This window comes from Mandrillus leucophaeus, unplaced genomic scaffold (assembly GCF_000951045.1).
Source record: "Mandrillus leucophaeus isolate KB7577 unplaced genomic scaffold, Mleu.le_1.0 Scaffold39, whole genome shotgun sequence".
In the NCBI taxonomy this organism is placed as follows: domain Eukaryota; kingdom Metazoa; phylum Chordata; class Mammalia; order Primates; family Cercopithecidae; genus Mandrillus; species Mandrillus leucophaeus.
The window spans coordinates 1,623,362-1,644,371 of record NW_012104142.1 but is presented as its reverse complement, the minus strand read 5'-3'; the positions used below and the strand labels follow the sequence as shown (position 1 = coordinate 1,644,371).

The following is a 21,010-nucleotide window of genomic DNA, read 5'->3' as shown; positions in this document are numbered from 1 at the left end:
GGGCTTGTGAGTAGTTGGGGAGCATCCAGCAATGTGTTGAGATGTTCCCTGGGGCTCACGGCTCATTTTCTCTGATTTTTCAGCAGCAGCAGGCTTCTTGCCTCTTTCTGTTTCCCCAAGTGTGTGTTCCTTACACTGTCCCTGACAGGGAGATGCCAGCCAGCCATAAACTCCAGGAGGGGGTGTGGTTTCCTCCTCAGAGCCAGACCCTCCCAGGGGTGACCTTGGAGATGTGCCCAGGGCGAGCCCATGGGGTGCATGACACCTGCGGGGAGCCTGTCTGCAGAGGGCTCCTGGCTGCTCACTGGGCCACCCTTTACCCTCCCCACAGGGCTCTCCAGGCAGCAGCTCCTGGTGCCTGCCAGATAAAATGGGGCAATTTTCCTCATTATCTCAGCAATTAGGACAGGCGGGAGTGAGGCGCCAGGCCTTATCTTTACCTCTGGCAACCACCTTGGTGCCAGAGGGGCCACGCCTCAGCCTCAGCTACTCTCTGCACACCTTGGGGAGTGGTCTTCCTGCTCCAAAGGCCCTACATGCCTGGTGCCTGGGGTGGGTGTGGGCAGAGGGCATGGAGAAGCTAGTTTAAAGCAACTGAGTCCATGCTGACAGGCCAGGGTGGTGAGGATGGGGCAGGCCCCTCTGTTCCTTAGGCCATACCATCAAAGCTGCTGCTGTCCACGCCTGGTCAGGAGTCTTAGGCGGTATTTGGGGGTGGGAAGGGGGTGTGCCAGTGAACAGTGTATGTCAGGGCCCCACAGGACTTATTTTCTGGTGTTCTGGGGAGGGAGGAGAAGGCGGGTGTCCTCTGGGCACATTACATTTCCAAACCTGGGGAGCAAGGGAACCGTCCTCAGAAAGGCTGTTAGCGTGGTGGGGTCACAGTGCGCTGTTCCTCCCCAACTTCCTACTTCACTTCAACCCTCTGGGTTTACTCTTTTAAATAGCTGATGTTACTTAGTGGACAAAAGAGAAAAGAAAAGGGGGGCCCAGAAATGTGCTGGGAGAGCCGGGCAGACGTGGAAGGTCTGTGAGTTTGGTGGGGGATGCTGAGGTTTTGGTTGTAGCCTGGGATCGGGCAGATCTACTCTGTCAGAAACACATTTTCTTTTTCTTTTTTCTTTTTTTTTTAAGATGGAGTCTCGCTCTGTTGCCCAGGCTGGAGTGCAGTAGCGCTATCTCTGCTCACTGCCACCTCTACCTCCCAGGTTCAACTGATTCTCCTGCCTCAGCCTCCCGAGTAGCTGGGATTACAGGCACCTGCCACCATGCCTGGCTAATTTTTGTATTTTTAGTAGAGACAGGGTTTAACCATGTTGGCCAGGCTGGTCTCAAACTCTTGGCCTCAGATGATCCACCCATCTTGTCCTCCCAAAGTGTTGGGATAATAGGCCTGAGCCACAGCGCCCGGCCAGAAGCACATTTTCTGGTGCCTTCAGTGCAGCCCAGCACTGGAATAGTGGGGTCTGGGAGAGTCTGTCTCCCCTGAGTTATGCACAAGGGGCAGACCCCAATTGCAGATGATCAAGAATCCCTACCTGATATCAAGGCAGTGAGTAGGTGTGGCCTTCTGCTCAGTTTTTGCCATCAGTCCTCAAGGGCGCCCCACCCCTGGAGCTACCTGGATGACCTCAGTGAAGCAAAGGCCAAACTGTTTGTGACCCCTGCATGGCTGCTTCTGGGCAGTGGGTCAGCCCTTCCTAGCAGTGTTAAGGAACCCAAGCGTCATGGGCTTTGGCATCCTTAGTAGAATCCCAGAGACAGGATTACTGAGGTCAGAGGGCATTTTAAGGCTCTGCTACATATAGCGGAAGAACCACGCAGCAGAGACCAACCAACCTACAGAGCTAGAAAAAATAAGTTAAATTCCCTGTGAAGGGGAGTCAGGGCAGCCTGGAGATGTATTACTGCTGCACCAGCAGGAGAGCATCGCTTCCATCCTGTATCTTAACCACCCCTAGAAAACAGCAGACCTCAACAGCCCCCTTACACCCCTGGCCCGGAACTCTGTACAGTGTGTTGGCGGAGGAGGGCACACTGGAACACCAGGACAGTGTGGCTCTGAGCCTCTGGTACCTCTGTCCTCCAGAGCCCAAGCTAACACTTCTTGCAACCCTGTACGGCAGAAGACTTTGCAGTTTCCCTTCACTTCCCTCTTCCAGGCTCTACGTGCAGCTCTCCTTTGCTCTTAGCTCTGCGATTCAAATGTTTCCATACCTGCCTCTGCCCTTCTTACCCATTCCCGAGCACCTCTCTAGTTGCTGTTTGTGTCTCTGCCACACCTCCAGAGCTCTAAGGCTTCATTTGAAAAGCATATCCTATTTACTTACTTATTTTTGATTAGACAGTAGATGCACACAATGTGATATTTTGAAGATTGAAAGGATAGGAGGGAAAAATAAGGCTGCTCTTCTACTCCTGTCCCCAGACACCTAAGTCCATGTCCAGAGACAACCACCATTACCAGTACTAGAGATATTCCATGCCTATATAAATATAAATATACTTCATAATAGTAGCATTTATAATATACCACGGGTAGGTACTGTTGTAAGCAAACAGTGCATAAGTAACAAGTAACTTGCCCAACGTCACACAGCAAGAAAAAAGAGCTACCTTAGTCTTTTTTCTTTTTTGAAACAGGTCTCCCTCTGTCACCCAGGCTGGAGTGCAGTGGTGCAATCTCGGCTCTCTACAACCTCTGCCTCCTGGGCTCAAGTGATCTCACGTTAGCCTCCTGACTAGCTGGGACTATGGCACACCACCACACCCAGCTAATCTTTTGTATTATTTGTGGAGACAGGGTCTTGCCATGTTGCCCAGGCTAGTCTTGAACTCCTAGACTCAAGTGATCTGCGTCTCAGCTTCCCAAAGTGTTGGGATTACAGGCGTGAGCCACCGCACCTGGCCTGCCTTAGTCTTTTCACAGAGGCAAAATGTTTAGTACTTCATTTTAGTCTGTTCCAGACCTAGTTAAAAGTGCTTTTTCTCCCCTTCCCCTTGTTCACCCCTGAGGAGTGAGTGTGGCATCTGGAAATGCCCTCTGACCCCTGTGGGCAGCAGCTGTCTCTGTGTGAAGCCTCCTCAGCACTGAGCATGGGCCGTTGGAAGGACACTGCCTACCTGACCATCTGACTCTGCCCTGCGGGGGAGTCCATGCAGTCAGGGACTGTGACTGCTCATTGACGCAGGTTCAGAGCTGAGGTGCTGATTGAGCTCTGGTGAGCAGGTATTTTTGGAGCTGGCACATTCCTTCGAGCATGGGTTGTATAATTACTGCAGGCCAGCTTTGTCTGTCCCTTAATGGAATCGGCAAGCTTCTCTCGGCTGGGGTTAATCTAAGGCCTCTGAGTCAGCCTTGGCAATTGTCCAAGATAAGGATGGTACAGGAAGTAATAAGAGGAACTTGGGGAAGAAGAGGTCCATTTAACAGACACCGGAAACCACAGTTCAGTAGGTGTAATCAATAAGGAAATGTCATGATGGGGGCTGCTCTCAGGCTGGGTAGAACCTTGGGAGTGGAATGGAGTGGGGTCTTTTTCCACAGCCCCGGTCCATCCTGGGAGCCCTGGTTGTTCCACTCTGAACCCTGGCCTGAGTGCAGGAAGAATCTTTGGAACCCCTAATGCAGTCATCTGGGACCAGAAGATCTCAGCCCTCTCTGTCCAGAAGAGGAGGCAGTGAGACCTTGGGCAGATGGCCGGGGTGCTGTGACTCCAGAGGGGAGAAGCGAAGCCAGACGTGGCTGTGGCTGTGTTAGGCTGGAAGCTCAGCACACTGGCTGATCCCGCGGCTGGGGCTTTGGCCACACTTTTGTTCTTCCTCTGAACTGGAAAAAATAGAGAAAACCTTAAGCGCCTGGTTTGGGGCCGTATAAGAGATAAAAAGAAAGCTAAGGCATCAGCAGCCTTGCTGGCCCAAGTTGGCCTTTGTGGGCCTCAGTTTCCCTATCTGAGAAAGGGGAAACATCTACTCCATAGTGATTTTGTGAGGTTGGAGATAATGCATATAAGGCGCCCTGTGTAGGGTTTGGTGCATGCAAAATTCTTGATGAATGATGCTGCTGATACGGTGATGGTGAAGACACTGGGGGCCTTAGTTGTCGACAAGAGAGGTCTCTGGTCAAGTAGTCAGGACAATGGTCCAGTCATAGGAATCTGTCTCTCCACAAGGAATTTCAGTGAGAAAAGAACTGGAGAGATCCCCAAGTCCATGTCTTCACGGATGGGGACCCTGAGGCTCAGAAGGGAGAAGTGGCTTTTCTGACCTACCTCCAGGAAGATGCAGGGCGAGACCTCAGTTCAGGGTCCCCGGGTCCCCGGTCAGGCTCTTTGCCATGGAAGCAGGTAGTGTGGTCACCTGCTTCTCAGCTAATGCTGAGAGGCTGTTTTTAACTGATTGTGTATATATACCCCACCTTACTGCACAGAGGATTTTTAGAGCTCATGATACAGGCAGCTCATGATACAGGCAGTGGATACCATGGTGGGAACAGAAGCAACTCAGAGACCCTGCTGGGCCATGGCTTCTGAGAAGTGAAGCTGTGTGGCTGGGGAGAACTTACTGTTTTGCCAGCCCCGCCCCCCACATCAGGAAGCATGCCCCATTCTGTCCAATTCAAGGCCTTTTTCTGGAATGCTTCCTTTCAATGGAGCTCAGATTTGGCTACCTGGAGATTTACTCTAACAATTTGGGTGGAATTTGGCACATATGCTGACATTCATAAAGCCCTAGGGGTTGGGCAAGAGGGTGACTGACAGGGGTGGGACATCCATCCCCAGGAATCTGCTCTCTTTGCCCTCCCTTGGGGAGGGGGCCTAGAAGCAGCTCCATGGTTTTGTTCCCACTCAAAACCTCCCAGGTTTATTATAAACAACTTTATTCTTATAAATCTGGCAACTTAGAAGAAATGGACCACGTTATTGAAAACCACAAACCACGAAAACTCAGCCAAGATGAAATAGACAACCGGAATAGACCTATGACTATCAAATAAGTGGAATTCATAAATAAGATCCCAAAGAAGAAATCTCCAAGCCCAGATGATTGCATTGGGGAATTCTATCAAACTTTTAAAATGAGAATTCACATCAATTTTACACAGCCTCTTCCAGAAAACAGAAGAGAAGGGCATACTTCCCAATCCATGCTAGGAAACTGATATTATTCTGATATCAAATGCAGACAAAGACAGTACCAAAAATGCGAAAGTAAAAGAAAATACAGACCAATATCTCCCATGAACATAGATGGAAAGATTCTCAGCAAAATATTACCAGTCAAATTCAGCAATGTATAAAAAGAGCATATGACCTGTGTAAGCGGGATTTATCAATTATTCCAGGTGTGCAAGGCTGGGTCCAACTTTAGAAATCAATCAGTGTAATATATCATATGAAAAGGCTAGGCTGGGTGAGGTGGCTCACGCCTGTAATCCTAACACTTTGGGAGGCTGAGGTCGGTGGATTGCCTGAGCTCAGGAGTTCAAGACCAGCCTGGGCAACATGGGGAAATCCCATCTCTACTAAAATACAAAAAATTAGCTGGGTGTAGTGGCGGCATGCACCTATAATACCAGCTACTCAGGAGGCTGAGACAGGAGAATCGCTTGAACTTGGAAGGCAGAAGCTGCAGTGAGCCGAGATCGCGCCACTGCATTCCAGTCTGGGGGACAGAGCAAGACTCCATCTCAAAAAAAAAAAAAAAAAAAAAAAAGTTTAAGAAGAAGAATCAGATCATATCATTTGACAAAGAACAAGCATTTGACAAACTTCAACTCTCATTACACTAAGAATACAGGGAAACTACCTCAACTTGGTAAAGAGCATCTTCAAAAATCCTACAGCTAACATCAGACTTAATGATGAAAGGCTTTCCCGCAAGCTGGGAACAAGGCAAGGATGTCCACTCTCATCCTCAAAGTTCTAACCATTGCAATAAAACGACAACAAGAAGAAGATAGTTCTTCCGTGGGCTTTTTGCAGAACTGTTTTTTTTTTTTTTTTTACTCTGACCTCAAATGCCTTCCCAGCAATCTGAAATAACCTTCTTTTCTTGTTTACTATTTCTCCCTGCACTCGTCTGTAAGCTTGTTAAGGTTGGGATCTAGTCCGTCTCATTAGCCATGATTTCCCGCTGTCTAGCAGAGCCTGCCCTGTGGTAGGTGCTGAGTAATATTTGTTGAGTAAGTGGAGGCTGTTTTGGCATCATTGGCTCTGACTGGCTTCCTGCAATCCATGTGTCACAGCTGCACTGACCCTCTCTTATTTTCCCTTTTGATTCCTGCTTTCATGTTGGCCTTCAGTTTTGTTTCTGCAAAGGTTCCATAATCCAGGAACCAAGTGTCATGTGTCTTGTATCTCTAATAGAGTCTCACTCTCACTCTGTTGCCCAGGCTGGAATGCAGTGGTGTGATCTTGGCTCACTGCAACCTCCACCTCCCGGATTCAAGCGATTCTCCTGCCGCAGCTCCTGAGTAGCTAGGATTACAGCTGTGTACCACCATGCCTGGCTGATTTTTGTATATTTAGTAGAGACAGAGTTTCGCCATATTGTGCAGGCTGGTCTTGAACTCCTGGCCCCAAGTGATCCACCCACCTTGGCCTCCCAAAATGCTGGGATTACAGGAATGAGCCACTGCACCTGGCCTTGTTGAGTGTATTTAATTTTCAAAGATTACCCTTTTCTGGCCGGGCACGGTGGCTCATGCCTGTAATCATAGCACTTTGGAAGGTTGAGGCGGGTGTATCACCTGTGGTCAGGAGTTCGAGACCAGCCTGGCCAACATAGCAAAACCCTGTCTCTACTAAAAATACAAATATTAGCCGGGTGTGGTGGCAGGCGCCTATAATCCCAGCTTCTTGGGAGGCTGAGGCAGGAGAATTGCTTGAACCCGGGGAGCAGAGGTTGCAGTGAGCCAAGATTGTACCACTTCACTCCAGCCTGAGCAAAAAAACAAAACTCCATCTCAAAAAAACCTCCAAAAAACAAAGATTACCCTTTTTACATTCAGTTACAAGGCTAAGCATATAGTAGGTGCTTAGTAAATATGTGACTTGTGTGGTTCATCCTGCCTTTCACATCCCTCTCAGCTCGTCATCACAGCCTGTGATAAATGGGCAGGAAAGACCTTCTCATGAGGTCACCTGGAAAGAGGATGGGCCCAAGGACACCTGATGAGTTAAAACATAACCAGGTCCTTCCTGGTTCCCCTCTTGTGATTCTCTGGCCACTGAATAAGCAAGGATTTGCTGGTTATGTATTCTGAGAACAGGTATTGAAGGGATTAGGGGTGCAAAACTGGATGAAGTGAGGTGCCACGGTGGCCTGCTTCTCTTGGGGGAAGGGACAGATGCAGAGCCCATGAGACAGGACAGTGATTGATGAGATGAGGAGTCAGGCTCTGGACACGGCTGACTGGGGTTCAAATCCTGATTTGGGGGTTGGGAGAGGAAAGTCACATACCTTGTGGAGAAGTTGGGGTTTCTGTGATCTTGGACAAGTTATTTCACCTCTTTGTAAATTGATGGTAATGGGTTATGGAAAAATCACAATGACGATTACATGTAAATCCCTAGAACAAGTGCCTCAAATGTAGTAGTGCTCTATTAGTGAGTAATAGGTGTTAGCTATCATTATTACTTTTTTTTTTTTTTGAGACAGAGTCTCGTTTTGTAGCCCAGGCTGGAGTGCAGTGGTGTGATCTCAGCTACTGCAACCTCTGCCTCCTGGGATTCTTATGCCTTGGATTCTCATGCCTCGGATTCTCATGCCTCAGCCTCTCAAGAAGCTGGGATTGCAGGCTTCTTGCCATGCCACCACGCCTGGCTAATTTTTGTAGTTTTAGTAGAGACAAGGTTTCACCATGTTGACCAGACTGGTCTCGAACTCCTGACTTCAAACGATCCGTCTGCCTCAGCCTCCCAAACTGCTGGGATTGCAGTCGTGAGCCACCGCGCCTGCCTGAGATCTTTACTCAATCCACCCATTTAAATGCTGATCTCCTCCAGAAAAACCTCACAGACACATCCAGAAATCATGCCCAGCTATCTGGGCATCCCTTAGCCTAGTCAAGTTGACACAGAAAATTAACCATCACAGCCCCCACATCAGCTTCCACGGCCGCATCGACCGTGACCCCCAGCACTGCACACAGGGGCCAGCTCCCAGCAGGCTCTTGGAAATGTCTCCAGGGGTAGATGCTTCTTACTTTTCTCAGCCACTGTGGGGATATAATTAGACTCATGCCTGAATTGGTTTGATAAAAGGCCATTTAAAAAAATTCTGAACATGTCAAAAAACTGGGGATAACAAAATCAAGCAAGGAGAGATTCTCCTCCTCTCCCTCTGGCAGTTATCCTGGTGGCCCTGCAGAGCTGTGTGTGGGATCTGGCCCTATAGCGTGAGAGCCTGGGCCAGCAGCTTCTGAGATTCCCCGCAATGAATGTGCTGTGTGTCTGTGACACTGGCTGTGTTTATCAGCTTCCTGATGCTTGGTGCTCCAAACCCCTGTTCCCAAATGCCTCAGGGCCCCGCGGGAGATTTTTGTTTGTTTGTTTGTTTTTACCCCGGAAACGGAGTCTCACTCTGTCGCCCAGGCTGGAGTGCAGTGGCGCGATCTTGGCTCACGGCAACCTCCACTTCCTGGGTTCAAGCAATTTTCCTGCCTCAGCCTCCCGAGTAACTGGGATTACAGGAGCACGCTGCCACACCCAGCTAATTCACCGGGGCTTTTTGAAGCAACAGAGGGTATTCTTGTTGCTTCAGGCAAAGAGCATTTTCTTCTTTCCTCAGTCTAAGTATGGGCAGTTAGCCATGCAGGTCTAGGACGTAAGTAACTCAGTACTAACCAGATTTCTGGGTTGCTCCGGGTGCCCTGCGTGGTTTGCCGTATCTATCAGTCTGTCTGTCCATCCATCCTCATGTCTATCTCAATACGTACGTGGAATTTACTGTGTGCCTAGCACTGTTCAGTATTTTTCATGCATTAATTCATCGAAACTTTACAACAACCCTGCAGAGAAAGAGGATCTAGTACTGTTATCATTTCACAGATGAAGAAATGGAGGCAAAGATAAACAGCTTGCCCAAGGTCACACAGTCAGGCAGAATCCTGGGACACCTTGCCCCACAGCATGTGTTTGTAACCCCCACACCCACTGTACAGCCTCCCACCACAAGCCTCAAGGGGAGAGGTTCAGGGCGGCCCCACTCCCCACTCTGCATGGGGCCATACCCCACTTCTGGGCACTGGCTCATGTCCTGGGTGTCTGTGTAGGCCAGCAGATCTTCTGGTGGGGTGCAGAATGCAGCACGTCCCAGGGAGGGAGGGGTGAGGGCTAGGTGAGCTGTTGGGGAGCCTTCCTGTAGGTGGTGTAGGCATGCTGGGATTCCAGAAATGGAAATGAAACAAACCAGGACACAGCTGGCACCATCAAGGACTTTGGCCACCTCCCTGTCTGCAACCTGGAAGCAAAGCTGTGTCCTCAAAAATGCCCTATGAGCACCCACTGATGCCCCACAGAGGCCAGGCTGCTCCCTGTGGCCCATACAGGCCTTACTGACACACAGGCTGTGAACTGCGGATTTGAAGGTGCTGTTGGCAGCCAGACCATGGAGCATGGCAGCCTGTTCCTAGGAAATGAGGGCTTAGAGAAATGCGTTAAACAAGAACCAACTAGCCAGAGAAAGTGGACCGTGTTCTCAGCTAAGAAGAAATGTGTGTTCCAGCGAAGTGACTTCTGAGCAACTCCATGGGGCAGCTGCCCCCAGCCTGGAATGTGCTTGTCCCCCCAACGCCAGACTGGTATAAATCCACCCAGGGCCCTGATTCCTCATCTGGCAACAGTGTCCAGAGGGAAATGAATAACATTATTTTTGTGGGACGCACTAACAACTATTTTCTTTCCTTTTTTTTTTTTTTTTGAGATGGATTTTTCTCTTGTTGCCCAGGCTGGAGTGCAATGGCACAATCTCAGCAACTGCAGCCTACACCTCTTGGGTTCAAGGGATTCTCCTGCCTCAGCCTCCCAAATAACTGGGATTACAGGTGTATGCCACCACGCCTGGCTAATTTTTATATTTTCAGTAGAGACAGCATTTCACCACGTTGGCCAGGCTGAACTCCTCACCTCCAGTCATTCGCCCGCCTCGGCCTCCCAAAGTGCTCGAATTACAGATGTGAGCCACTGCACCCAGCCTATTTTCTTTTTATATAAGTGAAAAAGAACAAATCAATTTTAAGGACAAACAGTGGTGTGTATGGAACAGATATTTGGCAGAACTGGGAGGGTGATATATTCATTCATTCATTCACTCATCACTAATTCATTTATATAATCATCATAATGTACTCATCATTGTTGAGCACTCACCATGTACTGGGCAGTGTCATGCACACGTTTCTACAGTGCAGGCAAAGCTCACCCTCGTGCAGCCTTACCTTCTCATGGGAAGAGGCAGTGAATACACAGGTAAGTCAGCATGTTAGGTGATAACATGCTATGAAGGTACATACTGCAGAGAGTGGGAATCCAATGGGAGGGGATCTTACTTTAGATAGAGTAACATTTGAGCAAAGACACACATAAAGTCAGGTAGCAAGCCTGACAAATATGTGGGTAAAGAGCACTTTATTTTTATTACTTATTTACTTTTGAGACAGGGACTCGCTCTGTTGCCCAGGATGGAGTGCAGAGGCACCATCATGGCTCACACTGCAGCCTCCACCTCCTGGGCTCAAGTGATCCTCCCACCTCAGCCTCCTGAGTAGCTGGGACTACAACCACACACCACCATGCCTGGCTAAATTTTTTGTATTTTTTATAGAGACAGGGTTTTCCTATGCTGGTCTTGAGCTGCTGGCCTCAAGTCATCCTCCTGCCTTGAGCTCCCAAAGTGTGGGATTACAGGCATAAGCCACTCTGCCCAGCCCCCAACACTGTGACCTAATGATGATCTGGATAGCAGCGTTCTGTGATTTAAGGTGTGGCTATTCAAGAACTTGGCTGCCAGGGGAGGCCTGGGTTTGCATGAAGCAAACACTGGACCTGTTGATGGAACCTTGGGTTCTGACGTCCCTGAAGATGGAAAAATGGAAGGCAGTCCAGGCCCCCTGCAGTGTCTGTTTGCCTCCTGAGGGGAGAAGAGTCATTGTTCAGCACGTATTTGCTGAGTGACACAAGGTGTCTGCAAGAGGCTGGATGTAGGGACGAAGATGAATCAGATGTAGTTCCTGTCTCCCCAGAGCCCCAGTGTGCTGGAGCAGGGCACTTGCAGTGGGGCTGGTAGTCAGGAGCACGTGCGTGCGTGCGTGTCTGTGTGTGTGTGTGTGTGTGTGTGTGTGTGTGTGTGTATGCAGAGCACTGGAAAGGGTGCAGGGGGTCAGCTTTCACTGTAGGGATACCTGGGAGGGGCTGTGGGGAGCTCAGAGCAGCTGCGTTGTGGGGCTATGGAAGAGCAGGTGTGGACACTGAGCGGGGCAGGGCCAGCTGCAAAACTGGTGGGGCACAGAGAGAAATGACTCCAGAAATCAGGGGTCATTTTTCTAAAAGTTACATAGGAAGCTTTTCCCTTTCTTTTGCAGTCTCTCTCAATGTGTCATGGTGCCTTTCATTTACTATTTCATGTCGTTCTAAGTAAGGAAAGATCAAAATTTAGCATGAATTTTACCATTTATCTTTATGTTGTGGAATGCCAGTTTTAAGTGCGATTGTGAGAGCATTAAAATCGTGTAGAATCATGAAATTATATAATTCATATTTTGTGGCTTATTTCCTCCGGAGGTGCCTGGAGTAGGCCAGAAGGACAAACTCAAACCAGACTCAGGAAGGTTGGAAGGAGGAAGGGAGGAAGGACAGACTCAGAGGGCCCGGGGCCCCTGTCCACAATGCAGGGCACCCACGCAGCCACCCTCAGGCCTGACAGCTGCTAGGTTTCTGCTCTTACCAGATGCTGGACTGACTGCCTTCCACCCTGGCCTGGGGTGATCTGAAGAAGCTGAGCCAGGTTTTCACTTCCTAAGTTGCCTCACCCTCAGCCATGGCAGGCAGGCAACTCCAAGGCTCTTTAAACCTGTGCGTCAGGACCTGCCCAGTACCTAGCTCAGGGGCGGGTAAGAGGCTCACTCCTGCTAAGCCCCAGGGGCCCTGAGTGAGGGTGAGGGAGAGCTGCTGCCTACGTGCTCCACCCTGAGACACATGGAACGCACACCTGACTGTGACCCTCCCTGCTGAGGTGGAGGGCTGCAGTGTCATTGCAGAGCGGGGATGGGGAGGCGAAGGCCAGGCGGGAGAGCCGGCAGCCATCCTGGGGAGGCAGTAGGAGGTTGGATCATGTGCGAGCTCAGACTCCATGACCCAGCTCCACTGACAAAATACAGGTTCAAGGATAAAATTATTAAGACTTTCAAGATGGCCATACAGGGCATTCCACCCCAAGTGTGGGGCCTTCTGATCGTGAGACCTCGTGTGAATATTACTGGCCCCATGCCCACAAAGCCAGCCCTGGGAGAAGAACTGGGGGACATTCTTCAGGTTACTCAGCATTTCTGGGCCTCAGTTTCCCTCGGGTCAGACAGGGTGGGGAGAGACTCACTGTAAGGCCACACCTGGACGGGGACTGGGCAGCCCCTAGGACCTCAGCTCTGCCTCTCCCTGTCATGCTGCTGCACCTGTGTTCACAGATTAATCTCCCCACAGCCCTAGAGATAGGCATTGTGATGTTAGCTCCTTTCTACAGGTGAGACGATGTCCTTTCTGTGGGGATTAAATAACATCCTAAGGAAGAACAGTGAAAGCAGGGGCATGGCAGGTGTGTACCCAAGCATGGGGACCCCAGGTCCTCCTCCCGTCAGCCCTGGGCTGTGCTCCTCTGCCACCTACCGCCCTTGCTTCCTGCCCCCCAGCTCTCCTCCCTGCACAGGGCCCTGTGGGCACCCGGCTTCTGTCACTAAATCGCAGCATCTCAGCTTCAGCCCACACTATATCTGGCCCCATCTCTTGGCACTGCCTCAGCCGGGTTCCCAGCAGAGGGACTCCCCCGACCCAGCTACCTTCCGACGCAGGTCCCTGCATGTGTCGCTAGCCAACTTTCAGAGCGGCTGCTCTCAGAGCAGGAACCCACCCACGTTGGGTCAGCTGTGGTTGGCCAGGGGAGAAGGGGCACATGACACTGAAAGAATGTGGCTGCCCCTGGTGGCCCCTTGAGCAGGGAGGGCCATGGAGAATGGTGTCCCCTAAATGGAGTATGGGGAGCCCCGAGGGGGAGAGGCTGCCCATCCTGACCTGCCCCATCAGGGCCTGGAGCTGAAGCTTTGTCTGAGGGAGGAGCCAGTACCTCCTGACCCCTCGCTGAGGCCCAGGCTTCTGCTGGGAGAGCCTTCCATTCCAAAGCCAGCAGCAGGCGACCTCAGCTGGAGTGACAGGTGACAGGCCCCGGGCAGTGGTAGGAGGGTGACCCTCCTCTAGTGCAAATAAACATGGAATCAGTCCTGTGCGGGGCTCCCTCTGTGGCCTAGGGCTTCCTCTATGCCTTCCTGGCCCCGGCAGGGTGAGAGCCACAGCAGGCAGTCACTGTGGTCTCGGGGTGTCCCCCTCCTCATCCTGTTCTCTCTCCTTCCCTGCACATGGCAGAGCTCCGCCTGGAGGGGAACTTCCTACACCGCCTCCCCAGCGAGGTCAGTGCCCTGCAGCACCTCAAGGCCATTGACCTGTCCCGGAACCAGTTCCAGGACTTCCCTGAGCAGCTCACCGCCCTGCCGGCGCTGGAGACCATCAACCTGGAGGAGAACGAGATCGTAGGTGAGTGGGCCTGGCCCACCTGGCCCTGGGCTGCTGCACGAGGCGCTCACAGGGCACAGGGCTCTGGAGCTGACCTTCACAGGCGGGAGGAGAAGCTTGGGCCTTCTGTCTGAGATGCCTAAGCAAAGGACATGGGGCCTGGGAAGGTACACATTTTGAGGCCCTGTCACCTGCTGGGTGCTGGGTGGGACACTGGCATTCCCTGGCAGGTAGATGGCCTTGGCTTTCACCACAGTGTAGCTGTGAACTAGCCAGGCCACTGTGGACCACAAGCTCTCCCTCTCCAGATCTCACCTGCCAGCCTAGGCTGTCTCAGACCCTTCGGCTCTGGCCTGCTGTGTGCTTTTTCCTCTCTGAGTCCCCTGGCTTCACAGAGACCTCTTCATAGGGGTGAGCAGGGCCCACTAGACAGCCATGTTCAGCACAGCCTCTCTACGCCTTCCAGAACAAACACACTGCTCCCTGTCAGCCCAGCCCGCCAGGGCCCTCACCGCCAGGGAACCAGGGGTCTGATAGGTGCCTTCTGCAAACAGCAAACCCCAGGAAGGTGGGTTCTGCTGAGGTCAGGAAGCTGTCCCTCCTTCCTCTTGCAGCAATTATGTGTCTTCTGTCTCATTAGGACCTCAGAGAGCCGCGCCTCAACTCCAGCTAGTGGTCCAACCTGCCCAGAGAACCTGGGCACTGAGTGGGGTCTCTGTGTGTCTTCCCTTCTGCAGCACCCTCCTTCGGTGGCTAGGCCCCAGTTCATCCTGTCTCACATGGCCTCGCCAGTGATGTTCATCATAACCCCCTTCAGTTATGCTTTCATTTTCCTAAGCCCTTTTATAGCCATTATGCCATTTGATTAAAAGCAACATGAGGCCATTTCTCTGAGAGAGGAGCCAGTACCTCCTGACCCCTTGCTGAGGCCCAGGCTTCTGCTGGGAGAGCCTTCCATTCCAAAGTCAGCAGCAGGCAACCTCAGCTGGAGTGACAGGTGGCAGGCCCTGGGCAGTGGTAGGAGGGTGACCCCTCCTCTAGTGCAAATAAACATGGAATCAGCCCTGTGTGAGGCTCCCTCTGTGGCCTAGGGCTTCCTCTATGCCTTCCTGGCCCAGGCAGGGTGAGAGCTATTCTCCATCAGATGGGTCCTAGTAGTTTCGGCCCATCTGATGGGGAATGGCCTGCCTCATGTGATGGTGAGTGCCTGTCTGTCAGAGGTGCCACAGGCAGGACTCTGACCCTGGCTGGGTGGGAGGTGAGACCAGCTGACCTTTGAGGTTCTGGATGTTTCCTTGGATAGATGAATCAACCGAGGCCCAAACACATCATGAGAGAGCATCGGGTTGTACAGTGACACTGCCGTGGTGCCAGGACAGTATGTGATTCCAGAACAGCCCTGTGCCCAGGATGGACTTCTCTTGCCTGGACTCTGGGAAGCCCCTGGGGGTGGGCTCTGGTTCAGTCTTATGCTCCCAAGACCAGAGTCCTCAAGTGTCTTGCCCCTGGATTGGCTCCTGGGTCACTGGGGCCTCTGAGTAGTCTCTAAGCAGAAGGAGCCTGCCCAGAAGTGCCTTGGCATGCGCAGCTCTCCCTCCTGTGCTGTCCTGCTCACCCAGGAGCTTGCTTTTGAGCCCCTCGCCCCCTGCATTCCTGGCCAGGCCCTTCTTGCCTGGGTCCTTCCTCTCCTGTCTCTGTTCATTGTGGCCCCTCCTGATGCCTCCGCTTCCTTCTGCTGCTCATTCAAATGGGGCAGTAACTGAGCGAGACCAGAGCTGGGTGTGCAGTGGGTGGACAGGTGGGTTTCACCAGCACCGGCTTTGGCTTCCCCATATCCTAACTGTGGCCTTGGAAGGCTCACAGCAGCTCTGTGAATCTCAACGCCCTCTCATCTTTCAGATGAAGCTTATCCCCCACCCCCAAAAGGTGGTTCAAGATAAGAAGGTGGCTTTTCCCCAGGTAGGGGAGCAGGTCAAGTGGGTATCTATGTCGGCTGCAGTCCAAGAAGTGACTTGCACCAAAGTGGGCAGCAAGGATGGCCCAGATCTCCTGGTCCTTACCCTTCTAAAAGGCAGACAATATCTCTTAGCAGGCACAGCCACAGAGCAAAGATCGGCTGTTTTGGCTCCTCTTGCATAGACATATTCTGCTTTTCTGCAGAATGTCAGTAATAATTTCGACATGTGGAAGCATCTTACATCTTACCAAGAATGGTCATGTGCTGTCCCACATCCACAGGGTGATGGTCTCCCTTTGACACAGGTAGAAACTAAAGCTCTAAGCCTTCATGGCCAAGTGCCTATCACACACCTGGCCAGGTAAGAGAGACATCAGTGACTGGGCTGTGTTTCCCAGTCAGTTCAGCCTGGGATAGAGCCTCTGCTGCCCGGCCTCGGCCAGGCCCGGGTGATACAGAGAAGCCAGGGTCTGCCCCTGTCCAGGAGGGGCTCCTGGTTTACCTCAAGTGGCCAGCTGCTCCTGAAAGAGCTTGACTGATCGCAGGTCCCTGTCCACTGCAGGAGGCCTTGGTTGTTCTTCCCCTGCCCCCGAGCTGGAGAGAGGGGGCATATGGAGGCAGCTACTGTTTCCTTGCTGGAGTCTCCCTGCTTCTATTTTCTACCTCTCCCTGATCCATCTGAGTGATCTGAGTGGCTTCTCAACTCGCAGACCAGCAGGAGAACCAGGCCACAGCCTTCATCCCCAGGCTGGAGGGAGGTGAGAATGAAAGGGCCTGCTGGAGGAAGGAGGGGCTGCAGTGACAGCAACGAGGTAGGGCTGCACTGTCTTCCATTTTGGAAATAGTTCTGCACTCTTTGCTACTTGTAGCTGAGCTCCTGCAGCACCTCACTGGGATGATTGTAGAAGCTTAGGATGCCTTCAGAGTGGCTTATTTTTTCCTTCCAGAATGCTTAGAGGGTGGTGGAAAAAATAAAACAAAATTTTTATGAGAAATAAATTTGAGATGCATGAGTTCCCTTTAAAGCTTTAGTAAGTGGGGAACAGGCAGCTCTGAAACAAGCCCCCAAGTGAATCATAAAGACAGCCACTCTAAAGGGACCTCCCCAAAGCGTCCCCAGCCTGGCGCTGGAAAGACATGGAGGCTCTCAGCATCCAGGCGGCTGCCAGGATCAACTCAGTCATCCTCGTGTTTCCAAATAGAGCTGCCATGTGATCTTCCTCCACCCTCTGGGCCATTCTCAGGGAGAGAAGGAGGGAGGTTGGGATCTCGACAGGGCATGGAGGCTGAGAGGGACAAGGATACCTCTGTCTGCTTTCTGATACCAACCACTGGGAGGTGGTGCCTGACCTTGGTGCTCACTGGTAGCTTAATGCCCTCAGGTTTCCGGTCTGTGTGGCATGTGGATGCCTTTGTTGCCACCTTTAGCACACGGCCCTCTGGTCTATGTGTGTGACCCTTCTCTGCCATCCCCACCTCTGCCAGCATTGGGCATGGTGTGCGGCATACAGCAGTTGCTCAGCTGGGTGGGAGTATTGTGTAGAGCAGGAATTCCAAAGCCTCGAAGCTCCTCTGAAATAAATGAGACAGGATAGGGCAGAGTTTTTCAAGTTGCATACTATGACCTGCTAGTGAATTGTTAAGTCAAGTCAGTGGGTTGAGACCAGCAATTTTTTAATGCAATAAAATAGAAAATGTCAGAGTACATCATCACATATAAAATGGTAATTACTATGTTGTAACTTTTAATTTCAGTTTTACTATGTGCATGCACAGATCTATCTATCTATCTATCTATCTATCTATCTATCTATCTATCTATCTATCTATCTATCTATCTCCTGGGACATGATGAAAAATGGTATTTCTTACTCTTAGTCATGATGAAAAAATATTGAAAGCTGCTCTTATGAGTTGTCCTGCAGAGATTTGGGGGTCTGTTCTCAGCCAACTCAGCCACCCCTCCTCCCCAGCTCATGCCCCAACCACATTATACAGCCTTCCTCCTCTCATCCCTCCCCTTCACCCACCCCGCATGGCCCATGCTCTCAGTCTGGAAGTCTTTTCTCGTGTCTTACCATTTTCTCTGCCTGTGGACAAATCCCCTGGTCTGAAGGTCTGGGCCCGGTTCAGGTGAAAGGGAAGCAGAGCGGGTCAAGGGGCTTCTCCCTTTGCCAGCTGACTCCCTGGCAGACACACAGCAGCAGGTGTCTCCCTCCCAGATGAGAGGCTTCCGGGGTCCTTGGGGACTGGCCTGCCAAGACACAGTTGTTTACTCTAGGCACTCGCAAGAGGAAGAAAAGGGTTCGTAGCTTAGAATATTTGTTCAGACGAGCCATTTATAAGTTTCTGGGATATGAGATAGTTCCTATATTTTTCAAATCAGAAAGTGGTGTATGGAAGTTTTTAAGTATTTATAAATAAGACCACCTGGGAAATGTCATCTCTGGAGAAGGAGAGGCTGCAGAGATGAATGAGATGCAAGTCTCGACCTCAAGTAGCTTACAGGTATTAGTGTCAGCAGACACTAGATGGCTAGATAGCACCTGGTCACAGGCATAGGGGAGGGCAGATGTGCCATGGAGAGCTAGGGAGAGGACTCTCAGTGGGAGGGTAGCTGTCCTTGTGTCCTTGTGGGAGGGTTTCTAAGGAGGTGGAGGCATGTAGTCTGAGTGATGACATGGGGACGTGATTGGTGGGGGCAGTCAGCTCGTTCACCCCAGTAGCTGACACACATGATTTGAAGGTGGATGCGGGGCAGCGGGGCCTCACCACTTGCTCACCAGCACTTGGTGCTGCTTAGCAATTCAGTCCCGGAACATGTGAGGGTGAAGACAAACATCACATATTTGAGAGACTTCATTTTGCCCAGTAAGAGATATTATTTCAGTTAAGCTGGAATTTAACTTTCCATAACCTTCAGTTCTCTGTTTTTGTTTTTTTTTTTTCCTATGCACCCATTGCTCCAGAGAATACACGAGATTAGAGGAAAACAAGTCTTCATTAAGAATTTAAGCTGGGGCCGGGCGCGGTGGCTCAAGCCTGTAATCCCAGCACTTTAGGAGGCCGAGACGGGCGGATCACGAGGTCAGGAGATCGAGACCATCCTGGCTAACACGGTGAAACCCTGTCTCTACTAAAAAATACAAAAAACTAGCCGGGCGAGGCGGTGGGCGCCTGTAGTCCCAGCTACACGGGAGGCTGAGGCAGGAGAATGGCGTAAACCTGGGAGGCGGAGCTTGCAGTGAGCTGAGATCCAGCCACTGCACTCCAGCCTGGGCGACAGAGTGAGACTCCGTCTCAAAAAAAAAAAGAAAGAATTTAAGCTGGGCATGGTGGCTTACACCTGTAATTCCAGCACTTTGGCAGGCCAAAGTGGGAGAATTGCCTGAGCCCAGGAGTTTGAGACCAACCTGGACAACATGGCAAAACCCCATCTCTACAAAAAGTACAAAAATTAGCCGGGTGTGGTAGTGTGAACCTGTAGTTCCAGCTACTCGGGAGGCTGAGGTGGTAGGATCAATTGAGCCTGGGAGGTTGAGGTTGCAGCGAGCTGTGGTTGCACCACTGCACTCCAGCCTGGGCCGCAGAGTGAGACCCTGTCTCAAAAAACTAAAACAAAAAAGAATTGATTAAATAGAATAACAACACTACAACACTTTTTTTTTTTTCTTTGAGATGGGGTCTCGCTCTGTCACACAGGCTGGAGTGCAGTGGCATGATCTTGGCTCACTGCAACCTCGACTTCCCAGGCTCAAGTGATCCTCCCACCTCAGCCTCTCAAGTAGCTGGAACCACAGGCGCACACCACCATGCCTGACTAATTTTTGTATTTTTGGTAGAGATGGGTTTTTGCCATGTTGCCCTGGCTGGTCTCAAATTCCTAAGCTCAAGTGATCTGCCTGCCTCGGCCTCCCAAAGTGCTGGGATTACAGGTGCGAGCCACTGCGCCCAGCCAACAGCACTTTTAAGAGGAAAAGTATCTGTGTCATATAGGATGTTTTGGGCTGCATTTACTTAATTCTGTCTTTGTCCTGTTTCACCTCTTACTATCCCAGCCAATATTTCTCAAAGTGTGGTCCCAGGACCAGCAGCAGTAGCATTGCTAGAGAACTGGTTAGAAATGCACATTCTCTGGCCTCGCCCCAGACCTACATCAGAAACTCTAGGGAGGGGGCAGCAGTCTGTTGTAATACCTGCCCCCTGATGCCCCGCTTTCTGATTCACATGCATGCTGAAGCCTGAGGAGCTCTGCCTGGGCTTTCAGTTCTCAAAGTGGCATCCATAGGCCAGCAGCATGGGCATCCCGGAAGCCTGTTAGAAATGCGGAACCTTAGGTTTCACTTCATACCTCCTGAGTCAGAATCAGCACCTGAGCAAGAATCCCTGGTGATTTGTTTGTATAGTAAGTCCTCATTTAATAAGGACTGTGCCAACACCTGGCCTGCTGCCCATCCTATGGACCCACCAACCCTCAGTAGAATGGGGTCAGCAGGAAGTAGGGAATCTTGGCCGAAACAAATGCTTCTGGACTCAAAGCTGTGCCTCCTGCCAGGCCAGACAGTGGCATAGTGGGAGGCTTCAGACCTCCCAGCTTGCCAGGGAGGGTGCCTTGACCTGTCAGTGCCAGCTGCCCTCAGAACTTCCTCTGGGCTCATAAGTCAGATTGAAACATAGTCACAAAAGTCTTGTCAGTGTCCCCTGGGACTGCCTGCCTGTCTTCAGCCTGGATGACACAGAGAGGGAGACGCCTGACTAGGCCTGGGGGCTCACGCCTGTAATTCCAGCACTTTATGAGGCCAAGGCAGGAGGATCGCTTGAGGCCAGGAGTTCAAAACCAGCCTACGCAACATAATGAGGCCCCCATCTCTACAAAAAAATTTTAAAAACCATTAGCCAGGCATGGTGGTACACACCTGTAGTCCCAGCTACTCAGGAGACTGAAGCAAGAGGAGTACTTGAGCCCAGGAGTTCAAGGCTGCAATGAACTATGATTGCAACACTGTACTCCAGTCTGGGTGACAGAGGGAGACTTTGTCTCAACAACAACAACAACAATTAAAAAAGAAAAAAAGAAAAAAGAAAGGGAGACTCCCATGGTGAAAACAGAAGCTGAGGCAGGGCGCGGTGGCTCACGCCCGTAATCCCAGCACTTTAGGAGGCCAAGGCGGGCGGAGTACGAGGTCAGGAGGTCGAGGCCATCCTGGCTAACACAGTGAAACCCCGTCTCTACTAAAGAATACAAAAAATTAGCGGGGCATAGTGGCGAGCGCCT

At 51.2% G+C, this 21,010-nt stretch overlaps 1 protein-coding gene across 8 annotated transcripts in view; it reads left to right on the top strand.

Annotated features, from left to right (window-relative positions):
* Positions 1 to 21,010, top strand: part of LRRC20 (leucine rich repeat containing 20) — a 97,893-nt gene that overhangs the window by 55,283 nt on the left and 21,600 nt on the right. For 7 of the 8 annotated variants that reach the window (XM_011991060.1, XM_011991056.1, XM_011991059.1 and 4 more), the window contains one exon: positions 13,632 to 13,799. The exons of the other annotated variant lie outside the window; for it this stretch is intronic. In XM_011991060.1, the coding sequence (XP_011846450.1) occupies positions 13,632 to 13,799 (168 nt within the window). The remainder of the gene's footprint in view (positions 1 to 13,631; positions 13,800 to 21,010) is intronic. 8 annotated transcript variants of the gene reach the window in all.